This window comes from Ambystoma mexicanum, chromosome 7q, assembly GCF_040938575.1.
Source record: "Ambystoma mexicanum isolate Mex_15411 chromosome 7q, UKY_AmexF1_1, whole genome shotgun sequence".
In the NCBI taxonomy this organism is placed as follows: domain Eukaryota; kingdom Metazoa; phylum Chordata; class Amphibia; order Caudata; family Ambystomatidae; genus Ambystoma; species Ambystoma mexicanum.
In genome coordinates, this window is record NC_090941.1 from 684,979,193 (window position 1) to 684,992,384 (window position 13,192).

A 13,192-nucleotide genomic window follows, 5' to 3' on the forward strand; every position below is an offset into this window, starting at 1 on the left:
AGTGCGTTCTTAGCATCCTGACCAGCAGAGGGTGGTTCTCTTGGCCCTAGTGCGTTCTTAGCATCCTGACCAGCAGAGTCTCTGGGCACTAGTACATTCTTAGCATCCTGACCAGTAGAGGGTGTTCTCTTGGCCCTAGTGCGTTCTTAGCATCCTGACCAGCAGAGGGTGGTTCTCTTGGCCCTAGTGCGTTCTTAGCATCCTGACCAGCAGAGGGTGGTGCTCTTGCCCCTAGTGCATTCTTAGCATCCTGACCAGCAGAGGGTGGTTCTCTTGGCCCTAGTGCGTTCTTAGCATCCTGACCAGCAGAGGGTGGTTCTCTTGGCCCTAGTGCGTTCTTAGCAGCCTGACCAGCAGAGGGTGGTTCTCTGGGCCCTAGTACATTCTTAGCACCCTGACCAGCAGAGGGTGGTAGGGAGCAGCAGGTTCTTTCTATATAACCCAACATGGGGTAACGTCCCCCAGCTACAGAACGGATGAGATCCAGCAGATGTGGTTATTCTGCAGCGGAGAGCTGCGCTGGGTGTTAAGAGAATCCTGGAATATGAGCACTGTGCACCAAATGGAGGCAAAGCTGACTATGTGTATCAACTTGGGGAACTTTTAAGAGGTCAGTTATCTAACTTTGACCCTTCTGAACTAGTCCTTTATTGGGAACATGCCACCAATTTTTTACTTGCTGCCACGCATTTCATTACTTTTCAAAATGGCCGCCAGCGTTGACATTCATGAAGTCCTGTTGCTCGTTTGGTGTCTGAAGCTGGTCTGTTTCAATCATTTTATGGCCATAGCATCCCTCTTTCTTTCAAAAGCTGATCACCTACTACCACATTAACTACACAAAAACCATTTTGAAAAAAGAAGTAGCAGTACTTTCTTTGTTACATATGGGCACCTTTGAGTCCCGCCACCCCGTTGTCGATCCTGTACCCTTGAGAGCGCAGGTAGCCCTTATCACAACGTGCCCTTTGCAGGCATACCTCCACCATACTAAAGCCTTTTTCATCTTCATGACTCTAGAGTACCTACCACCACCACCCAATGTGCACCGTGTCAGTGTTTTAGATGCTCCTTTTTCTTAATTTTGCTATTTAGTGTCTTGTATCTTTTTAGGAGACATTGCAAAAACAATGGGGCTGTATCAGATAACGTCCATGCCGCTCGCAAATGGTGAAATTGTAAGTGTTTGTTCGTGGGCCTTGAACAGTGCACATATGTGTTTGCACAGCATAATCGCGGGGTATCTGAAGATGCCCAGCGGGGCATGCCAGCATCTTCAGTTCTGCTTTTGTAGTGCAAATCGAGGAATACCCTTTCGGCCTGGCAGCTCTCCTCCCTAAGTAGCATGAGTAATAGCAGAGTGATTCCCAAGGGCGCAGCAGAAGTAGACCGCCCAAAAGGTGATTTGCATTTTGCACCCATTGGGAGAGATAGCAAGGGATCGACTGGCTCCCTTGTTCTCCGAGATGGCGCTGCCAGTTGAAGGCAATCCTTCATTGGGGGTGGACCCACCAGTGGCAGGACTTTGGTTCCTAAACTCATGGGAGTGCATCCTGTACGTGCCACCTAGTCGTGGCACTAACGAAACACACAGCAACTAAGTTGGGATAGAACAAGGCCGCTAAGGACTGGCTGCTTATCAACCAAAGAAGTGCCAACAATAGGCTTCATACCAGCTTTGGTAGCACCAAAACATTACTGTAGAGTGCTCGCACATCATCTTGCAGATTTTTTCCCATGGTCTGCTGTGTACTAGAAAGATTATTGTGCAGCATTGGCCCCTGATAAACCATTATCGGTCCAGTCATTATCCAGACGAAGGCTCTCATTTCCTCTATGCTCCTCACGAGATGTGGGAGATGCTCAGCCAGCGTTGGCTTTTAGCTCAAAGCACTTTCAGTTCTAGAGCGTAGTTGACGGTATTTTTAATGGAACAGTAAAACCGCGCGTGGAAGCTTGGAAGGGGATATGGGCTGAGAAGCTGCCTGAGCATGTTGCTCACCAGGGTTCTGCATGGAGGAATGTGCGATCGGGCGGGCTCGTACAAACTTCGCTGTCAGGCAAGATGGATCCCACACTGAGCTTTCTAGGGCATATGTTGAGTCCTCGCAGACCATGTTTGGCCCGTGGTTAAACCACCCATCTTGGGAACCAGTGACTTCCTAAATTGACTGAATTATGCGATCTTGCATAGATGAGTTAATGGCAGAGTGCCTCGGTGCCCTCCTACCAAATTGGGTGCACTTAAACATGCCACCCCAGTCCCAGCATAAATCCTTCCATAGGAAAAACGTTGGCAAAGCCAGCAGTTTTGCCTTTTGCATAGGCATTGGGTAGACATTTGCCAGGCTCTGCCATAATGGCACTACCTGGTCAGAAAATGGCAATAGCCGACAAAGTGTATGAATACCTTGGCATTACTACTTGGAAAATGCCTAGATGATACCTTTTTTAAATAGTCCCACGTGTTCGTTTTGCCAAACCTTATATTTAACAGGTGTGGGATGCAATGAGCAGATGTGAGGACACACACATATTGCTTAAAAATCAAGTTGCTGAAGGCACACTTGTGTTTAGACCTTTTTTTTAACACCAGAAGCTGTTTAACAGCTGCAATTAAGACATCACCTCTTGGGAGGCTGCTTAAAATAACAATCAAAGTTCCATAAAAGCCCTTAGTTTGATGTGACTGCTTGATAGAGCTAGCTCAAGGAGATCCCAGGAGGCAGTGTTTTGGGTGGGGCGGGGCAGGTAATGACTAGAGGGATCAGCAAGGCCACTGGTGTGGGTAAAGCCCCACAAACCCACAGGCTATATCCCACTTATCTGTACTCCCATGCAATCGGTTTGGCTTTATAATTAAAGTGCATCGTTCGATCTCCAAACATCTACTCTGCGTAGATTGGTTATTTTTTAATATATATGTACACACACCCCAGGAGTGTTGGAATGAGGATAGGCACTATCATTGATGCCTGCAAGTTCAAACACTCCACAGTCGTGCTAAATAAGGATTACACTGTGTACTACAAAACCCATAAAATGATGGATAATCTGCTGTGTAAGTCCTCAAAATGTGGTTCTATCTGCATGCTGGCACTGTGGAAAACCTATAAATGAATAGAATAAATACAATTGTCTGGTAGTTGTAAGATCCACAACAGTGCATCTCTTAGTAGACCTGTCCAACCATATCTGGTTGTTCTGTAAGATGACCAAAGAATTCAGTTTCCACATGACTCCATGTTATCTGGGACTCCATTCCCCATTATTAGTTTTTCAATTCTCAATTAAATTCTGGGAGCTGTAGTCCTTGGGTAACGTCAAATGAGTACAATAGAATTGAATGCAAGTAAACGCAAAGACCGGCACCGGAATTTGGCTGTACTTCTTTTTTTGAGGGTGATGGAGTCCCCCTGGCCAGGACAGAAAATGCTTTGGCTCGGCAAAGGTAAAGGGGGTATACATGTCCAAGGGACTTTAATTAAAAGTTCCTAATGTATGGCCTAGAGACAGAAGCAAAGGCTGAGAAATCACCTGAAGATAGGGGATGAGGGAGGCAATGCGACACAAGTCGCTCGTAGAAGAGGGCCTATATCCAAGCTCGCATCTCAGGGGCCACTAACAACACGGCTGAAATGTTCAAAATCTGCAAGGAACTGGCCAATCCTACTGCATTCTCCATTTCTCCTCTGCCTTCCCTGGCCCTCTGCACTGGCCTCTCACTTGATCACTAAAACTCAGGACATCCTGTCCTCACTCTCCTCTACACCACTCCCTTCTCCCTCACCCTTCCTCGGGCCTCCCTTACCACTCCCCTCCTATTCCTTCCTTCTTTCCTTTTTCTCTCTAACACCTGGGTCTCTGGACAGTCCGCTCTATGAAGGGATCATCCAAACGGGTGCTCCCCTGCTCCCCCAAAACTATCAAGGACAACATTGCCTCCCTTACTCCAGCCATGGCTGATTTCTATAATCACTCCTTTGTCACTGGGTCCTTTCCGCTACTCCTCAAGCACTCCCTTGTGCACCCTCTCGTCAAAAACACTCTACTGACCCATCCTGTCCGGGCCAACTACCACCCTATCCCCATTACCCCTTTCCTGGGCAAACTCTTGGAGAAGCTGGCAATCTCCCAGCTTATCCAGCACACTGAATCTGTTAGTTGTCTCCACGACCACCAGTCTGGCTTCAGAGCAGCCAGAGGCATGGAAACTGCTCTCCTAAACACCAGTGAAGACTTGCTGGCTAATCTCGATTCCAACTCTCCTTCAGTTCACATCTTTCTTGACCTTTCCTCTGCCTTTGATACAATCATGCCAACCTTATGAATCGGCTACGTGATACCCTTGGCATCACAGAGCTGGCTCTGGACTGGTTGAGCTCCTTCCTCTCTGACTGACCTTCCTAGGATCAACTGGGCCCTTTGCTCTCCTCCTTTTCACTCTCCACCTGTGCTGTCCCGCAGGGCTCTATGCTCTCGCCATGCCTTTTCCACATCTAGCTTGCCCTTCTAGCCCATTTGATCTCTGCCTTCTCCCTAACTTCCAGTGTTGTACAGATGACACGCACCTCTCCTTGAAACTTCCCTCCGTGGCCTCCTCTTCTTACCCTCTCATTCCTGACTGTCTGCTATTCAGGCATGGTGCACTGCTAACAATGTCTGCCTTAATGCCAGTAAAACTGAAATCCTTGTCATTGGGACCCCATCTCCTTCCCTCCATTGTTCAAGTCCCTCTGCATCATCCACCAGGCTTTCTGGGGCCTGGTACCCCACTACCTCCAACTCTCCCCAAATACCTCTCTGCTAGAGCCCTTCAATCTTGTAGCTCCAACTCTCTACAGATCAGACGCTTTTCCAAGCGGAGAGTCAGCGGTAGATCTCTCTTCTCCGCAGCTGCCTCCCTCTGGAATGGGCTCCCTGCCCCTCTCGGACTTGAGCCAGATCAACAAGTTCAAGCTCCCAACAATTTCAAACCCTGCATTGCAGTTTTGGCTGAGATTGTGGCTGATCGCTAGGGTGGGGACTACCAGGAACATTTGTTGCACTGAGACCCATGCGCTGAACTGGGGAGACTCCCCTGGTATAGACATTTAAGAGTGTTTTGCCAGCTATAGAATTCATCTATGTGGATCTTCGCCCAAATGATGGCTAAAGCAGGCCTTGAGATGGACTAGTGCCATTACTGCTTGGGACAGGAATCAACAAACGGGCTCTTCTGAGAGTCCGTCCTATATGGATATTAAGCCCCTCCTGGACAGGAGCAGTACTCTGGGGCGGCTATAATACATTTCACCTCATGCTTAGATTAAGTACCGTGCAACTGGGAACAATAATTTTGGGATGTAAAGAGGGCAATCAGGCCTGTGTGGCGGGTTTGTAAACAACTGTGCATGCATATTTCTTTTAATTCTGTCCCTTTCACCTCCTAAAGCCCCTTCTAATGCCCCCTATTCAATTAAACTGTAGTGTGTACTGTGAGAGGTGGGTTCAAGCACATTAATGGGCCATTATACACTTTATGTGGCAAGCATAATAAGAGTGAAGTGTAAATTTAGCACGCAGCGAGAAGGGGTGAGATGATGGTATATCAAGAGTTTTGTTAAAGTGATGCACTGAGAACTTTTAGTTGGTTGCATGTTATGTAGGGTGACCAGATTCTGAAAATGAAAAACCGGGACAGGTTAGAAACATAAAAATAGGCCTTGCACACAAAGCACATTCAACCCCTTGCCCCACCTCTGTCACGCCCCCTTTCCATGGCACCCCCTGCCCATGGGATCCTGCATTAAAAGAAATATTTCCAGCACATCTCATATATATTAACATACATCACTATACCGCTTGGTGGAGCTTTTGCTTTGGTTGTTACATGCTTTGTTCCTTGACCAGTCAGAGTGGCACAATCAGTAGATGCGTGTGGTATGGACAAAAAGGTTGGAGCTTTGAGGCTACCTTGGGGTTTCCAAGAATGGTGATGCTAGAAAACAGTTTGTTACGTAAATAACGTCAGCGATACTGCTGTATTACAGTGGCGACCACCCTCCCTTTCCCAAAACCGGGTCATGTGTTTTAAATGTAAAAAATGTTTTGGGACCGGGGGACAGGGATCCTAATCCTAGGACGGTCCCGGCAAAACCGGGACATCTGCACACCCTAATGTTATGGGACACATATGAGTGGGCTTGTATGCTGAAGCTGTGTTTTTATATGCTGCTTGATACTGCCAAAAACCAGAAGGTGTCTCACCCGCTAGTCCCCGGGGGTCTCTCTCTCAGGTGGCCAGGGCACAGCCATTGCCTTTAGATTCAGACCCTGAGAGTGGACCAGTGCTGGAGGATCACATGAGTGAGCGGTCTTCGGGGCGTGAGGCACCTGATGGCGAGACACGGTGTCCCCCTCCCTGTAACACCTTAATCCCATCCTACCCAGTAGGATATTTGGGAACTTTACCCCCTTACCTCATTCATGAACACTTTCACACGGACAGCCTGCTCTGGGAGAAAACAGACTCACAATCGTGCATTGTACCTGACATGTCCCACTACTATGGTGAGACAATTACTGGTAACCAATCACACCTGACTTCAATTAAGCTTTGCCACATGGATAAAAGGCAGAACATGAGAGCACACTCGGAGCAAGGCAAAGCACACAAAGGAACAGCAATTTCCAGATGGCAGCAGAACGAGGGAAGGAAGACAGCAAACCAAGGAGGGTGCGCAAGGAGGGAGATAACATTGACCTTACCAGCGAAAAACTGTTACTTTCCAGAATCCTTCAGATTAAAAAGCGTAAGACCATGAAACCTTACTGAAGAATCCTTCATTGTGTGTTGTAGATACCCGGGGCCCTCCTGCATGGCTGACCGAGTCAAGGAGCCGATGTGGTACCGTCCTTGGCTCCAGGATCAAAGTAGTGCTTGAAAGATCAACACAGCCGGTGAGTTGGGGAAACCGATGCAAGACCGGTCTTTGTTAAAGTGAAGGTTGCAAGCAGCGACATTGTATGAAGAGCGCAAGAACCAAGATTGATAACGTGTGTGATGAAAGACACAAGGAAAGCTTAATTGCTGATGGATGTTTGAGCTTTAACAGAGAAAGATACAATACCAGTTACAGAGTGGTCCGGCACCACAAGTGTGCTCAATCGATAGTCTCTTTGAGATATCGAGCCAAGAAGTGGCAGAAGTGAAAGTAAAAGATGAGAATGAGAAATTAAGTGAATCGAAGTGGTGCGGCGACGGTTTATGCAAAATCCATCACACAACCCGAAAGTCTTCAATTATTGATATAAAGAAGAAAGCGTAGAAGGTAAGATTACATGGTTTGTGCCCCAACGAGGGAGACCAATCGCGAACATTGTGCTAAAGGGGTCTGAGCCCAAATGAAGAGGGGGTTCATGGTCCGAGCCCGATCAAGTGAGACCAATTGTGAATATTGTTCTAAAGGGGGTCTGAGCCTGAAGGAGGGATACCTATGGTGAACAGTGGACTTGAGAACTTGTGAATGTGAGATTCCTGATAAGAAAGGAACTTTGATGCTTGTTTGTTACGTCGGGCCCTCTGCAATAAGAGACTGTTATTTGGAAAGAGACTTTGGCAGAAGGCCCTGATACTTATGGTTAGCACTGTATCCTCGTGGCAGAGAAGCCGGAGTCTGTGCGAACCTCGAGCCTGCTGCCTTGTCCCGTGCTGAAAATGTGGGGAAGGGAAGTCAACTTCTCAACTATCCTGACATATCATTTATTGAACACTTTATTTTTTGCTTCTATTGTTGTCCCACACCATTTGTATTTAGAAGTAAGGATTGGCAATAGGGTAGTATAGGCCCCTTTTATTTTGACAGAAACTCCACTAGGACTACGTTATTACTATTTGATGGTCGTCGCTTGCTCCCATCCTTAGATTTTGGGTTATCTAGGCGTTCAACTAACCCATTGAAGTTCAATAAACACCCTTGAACTGTGATCACTTGTGTCTTGTCTTCACTGTTTGATGCCATGTATTCTTTACAATACATACACGTAGTGTTAGAATTTCTATTGCATTTTTTTGTACTATTTATTGTATTAAACTTTATAGATTTTGTTGTGATTTCAAAAGAAAGTGGTATTGCTGCTATAACACATTTCAAGGCCCCAACCTACATCTTGGTGGCAAAAACACTGGTCTTAAATTCCCTGTTATGCTTGCTCGTACTCCAGAATATCATGGGCCCAATGAGAATAATTCCCATCATGCTTGGAGAGTAACAGTGGCTTCAACATGTGGTGTTGACCATCCTGTTTAAAGGAGGGTTTGGCCATTTTTGTTGGCTGGCCCATGGCATCCCATAATGTTTGCACAAATGACTGTCCTAACTTGCAGAGAAGCAAATCAGTTGACTAGATTTTAGTTTTCAGTGTTTTGCAATGTGACGTGTATATATACAGAATATTTTGGAGCACATGGAGTTAGAGGGGAAAGGGGGAAAGGGGAAGGGCACAGAGGGTGGGATAGGAGGTACTCACCGACCAGCATATTGCTGTCTAGTAGTTTAAAATAATATAAAGCTTATAAGTGTGATGACTCAGACCTAATTATGTGGCCCATATTCTGTTCAGCACCTCTCCATGAAGGCATTCTGGAACAAGTGGATTTTTAAGGCTTTGGTGAATTTCAGGTGGTTGGGTTCCTGCGTTCCCTCCTGCAGGAGAGCATTCCAAAGGTTGAGTCCTGCAACTGCTTGACTTCTACTTCCAAACATGCTCCATCAGTAGGTTGAGAGTGACTACTTGTTCATTGAGCTTGATCTTGATGTTCTTTGAGGGGGGTCTATTTGATTGGACTGAGATTCGGGCCTGATGTTGTAGCCCACTCTTCTGATTGTGCAAAGAACCTTAAATTCAATGTGGATAAGAATGGATAGGGAGGGCATGTTTGTGTTTTTTAAAAATGTTTGTTTTGTTTTGTTTTTTTTTATTTTTAGGGCTCTGGAGACATCGTCTAATTTCTTTAAGCTGAGCAGTCTGCATACTGCCCTCTTTAGAACGGCTTATAGCTGGGAAATCTCCATTTTGGAATTCCTAGTAACAGTCTATTGCACTGGTCCAGCTTTGTCATCACCCGGGCTTGGACTGTTTTTACTTCATGGCCACTAATTTAAGAACCCTATGCATCAAGTTGAGTGTGTGGTGACAGATGATTAGTGACTGAGACGTTGCGCTGGAAGGGGAAGGCGGCCCGGCAGAATATCCCTCTGCAATTCTTGGTCGTTGTTACAGGACTGGAAGCCGGTTTAGCCGCTCTCTTGGGCCGCTGACTCTTGGGCATGACTGCAGAGCATTTGTTCCTAGGTTAAGGCGCAGCTGCATCCGGGTTTGGACAGGGAGAGGCAAGCCGTGTGATGTGTTGTGTTTGGAGGGGCTGGAGTCCAGGTAGATTTATAGCTGGTTTTCCTCACTGTCCTCTAAATCAATTGAGGCTAAAATGGGGGGGTTAGGAATAGGTTGATAGTTAGCAGAGTGTAACCCCCTGCTTCTTTTGAAGGGAGCGATTACCACATTGTTGACTGCGACTGAGAAGGGGCTGCTGGGTAGGTCTAGATTGCACAAGGTCATCAAGGGGACTCCTCAGTTAAGGCATGAACGGCTTAGTTGTGTGCACTAAACATGGGTGTGCTTTTGATTTAAATGTTTTCATTTTTTTCTGGATGTGCACAATATTTTCCAAGGATGGTGGTCGAAAGACTTCAAAGACTGCACTCCACTTGGGGTTGAGGACTGGTGTGTGTGGTTATGGCCATTCAGCGTTGGGTTGGAGTTTCACATCGCTTCAGCTTTGCAGATTAAGAAGGTCACCATGTGGGTGGCCAGGGATTGGGTAGTGGGGCCAGTTTGGATTGGCCTGATTGATCCTTGGTAGCTTCTAGATCATTCTTGAGGACGAATTGTCGATCAGACATTGCTCTTGGTCTTGACCGCTGATTTGGGTCGTTTAGATAAAGAAGGTGGGCTAAGCGTCCAATGGCACCTTAGAGAGCCTGTACAGCACTCTGCTTGCAAGCTAGATGAGTGTTATAAAAAAATATATTATAATCATATTAAGAGGTTTGGAGTAATTTAGGGTCATTTGTGTCAGTGTGGCCTTCTAGGTTGTCAAAAAACAGCTCTGGAAAGGCCTGTAGGGAGATTTCCTTTTCTGATTTGGCCTCTGGACAGGTTGTGTTGGATTTCGTGCAGGAGGAGGTAACCTTAGATGTGGTAGTGCTCTACCCAGAGCACTGGTCTGTGCATTCTTGATGCACACTGACAGTACAGTTGTGAGACAGGACATCCAACGTGTGACCTTGGGAGTGAGGAGGACCTTCAATATGTCTTTTAAAACCCAGACTTTCTATGGTATCCAATAGGTCAGGGGCTGTGCTGTTTCCTTTGACGTTGATCCAGGTATTTAGATTATACATCATCAAGCTGTTGTCCAGGAATGCCAATCGTTCACTCCAATCTAGACGAAAATTGGGATCTTGTCCTGAGGAGCAGTTAGCAATGATAAAAACACATGTGTTGGTATTAGGACATGCTTTCAGAGCCAGGTCAGGGATGTGGCCTTTAAGACTACTAGTATAGAGCCAGGCAACACCACCATTCTTTATGTACTTGTTGACCATGATTTAGGGTCCCTCCATTATGTGTGTGTCAATAAAAGGCGTATAGTCATCCCAGAACGAGGTCTTTGTAAGGGACAGAGATGGCAAGCTTCCTGAATCCATTGTGTTTTGATATTTGTGGCAGTTTTCTTAGCTGGTTGTGCCATATTGCAATTGAAAGGGACGTTGCTTAAGTAAATGTTAGTGTTGGGAGTGTCTGTCTAAACCTAGCAAAGTGTTTTGGCTGTTTGGAATAGTTGTTGGAGGTAATTCAGAGGAAGGAGATTGAGACTATTGAATTGCACAAGAGTTGTGCGCACTGCACATGGTAGTGACGCATTGCGACATGACTTGGTCCTAACCCCAATGATTATTGTTCTGGTGAGACTGGCCTTGGGTGTCCTACTGTCCACTTGCATAGGATGTTTAATAGAGTGACCAATATGTGAGGCATTGGATAATCAAATATGACGATGCGTGATGAGCAAACCCACACCCAAAAAAATGGAAAACCTTGATGTCTGTAGAAGGACAAACAAACCTGCACCACCAACGATATCCAGTTACCGCGTGCAGTATTCAGACTCCATAAAATTAGTTCACTTAAAAACTTCTACCATTCATGACATTTCAAATCTGCATTGCTCACAAGGGTGTATGGGGTTAGTTACCTTTTTCAATAAAGTTTGTTCACAGTGTCAAACGGATCATACATGACAAACTATCAAGCATTGCTAAGTGTACAAATGTGTTCATCTGTAAAGATCTAAGCGCTAGCAAAAGATAAGAAATTACAATAAAAAGCAAAATGCGAATATGTTTTGATCATAGTTTTTGTCGTATTTGCCTTTTAACATACAATGTACTCATCCATAAGTAGAACCTCATGCCTATGAATTAAATGGAAGTGCCTCATCTGATGTTTCCACGTTTATAAAAAGGTCATCAATGAAGACTGGCGAAAGTCCCCATCTCAGGATGATGAAGAAGGAGCAGATGCCACCAGGAACGCACCCAGAAGGTGGAGTTCTGGGAAAAGTCGCCCACGGCCCCGACCTCTCTCGGACTATGGGCAGTTGGCCATCCGTAGCTTCTCCATCCCAGAAGATGCAATTGCTGCAAAATGCCAGGACATGGATACTGTGAATGGTGGAAATCCCCCTGGGTCCTTCTCTGCTCCTGAAACCCACATCTCTGCAACTGGCAACCAAAGACACTGGAAACGGAGACCAATCTCGGTCATAGGGGGGGTCAGTTTCTATGGAGCGAGCCAGTCTGAAGAAATTGATCTGCTTGCACAAGTAAGACCTACGGGGGCTCTCCTTGCATAAGGAATACTACCACGCTGCCTGTCTCTTCCAGCATTAACACGTTCTATGGAGTTCCTTCTGCTCCTGCTATTTAATGACCTCTTGAACAGTCTAATCAAGCATGAATATTAATCAAACTAACATCTGATTTTTTTTCAAACTTCTCTTTCTAACAAAAACTAACACTCTTGCTGCAAAGCTGTTGAGTTTGTATTTGATATCGGCAGAACAAATGTGTGAAGCTCTTGTGGACCTGACGTATAAGTGTTACTCTATTAATGACGACATTCCTTTTGAAGGGGCTACATGCTCTTTTCCCACGATAGTGTACCTTTTGTATTTTTTTTTTTTGACACCTTGAGGAAGATTTCAGAACATTAATACGTTTCATAGCCATGATATTTTACTAAATTGCAACCACTGTATCCTTATAGATAACTGGGAGGCGTGGAGTTATACCCACCTCAGAAGCGGCCATTTTCTACCCTTCTCGGCTGCACTGTTAGCGCCGGAGTTAATAGCCCTACCGCCAAACCCCCTGGTGCGACTAGCGTAACGGGTATTGCCCATTCCCCATTGGGCCCATTCGGGAATTCCTCATTCCCCATTGGGCCCAATGGGGAAGATTCCTGATATTACCGCCAGCGGATTTCCCGCCGGCGGTAAATGCACCGAAAATCGGCAAATTTGACGCAGATTTCAGCTGGGGGAAATCCGCCACGGTCATGATTTGAAGGACCCTTAAATGCGGCGGTAATAGCGCTACGGCTGCATTTAAGGGTTACTGCCAAACTCGTGATGAGGCCCTCAGCATGCTCTGTGCTTCCAAAATTCACAAAACGTATAATAAAGCAACCTGGCAGTGCGTCGAACACAGCAAGCCCTTTTTAGTTTTCAGCAGTCACTGAGTGATATGCATCGCAGATAATCATTTTAGCTTTCGGTAATAATTGGTAAGGCAATGTGCTCTATATCACCTTTTAGCTGGGCGTTCTTATGTTTCTGAACAGTAAGTGCCCAAACAAACCCACAGAAACTGAATTAACTCGTCTGATTAAATTGATTTGAGAAAAGGTGGCTGCCGATTGGGGCATGCCCTGGGCAGGACATATTTTGTGGATGATTATCGGCCCAAAAACGATAAGCTTGCTAGTAGGTCTGCTTGTGGGAAGTGTCTCCTGTACCTTGGCACAAAATATATTGATGGACCATGACGCGTGCGTGCGTGCGTGCGTGTGTGTGTGTGTGTGTGTG

General features: G+C 46.0%; 1 protein-coding gene across 5 annotated transcripts in view; it reads left to right on the forward strand.

Moving 5' to 3' along the window:
- The window catches only part of SPATA13 (spermatogenesis associated 13), a 183,053-nt gene that overhangs the window by 66,239 nt on the left and 103,622 nt on the right, over positions 1–13,192 (forward strand). For 4 of the 5 annotated variants that reach the window (XM_069640701.1, XM_069640700.1, XM_069640702.1 and 1 more), the window contains one exon: positions 11,570–11,929. The exons of the other annotated variant lie outside the window; for it this stretch is intronic. In XM_069640701.1, coding sequence (XP_069496802.1) covers positions 11,570–11,929 — 360 coding nt within the window. The remainder of the gene's footprint in view (positions 1–11,569; positions 11,930–13,192) is intronic. 5 annotated transcript variants of the gene reach the window in all.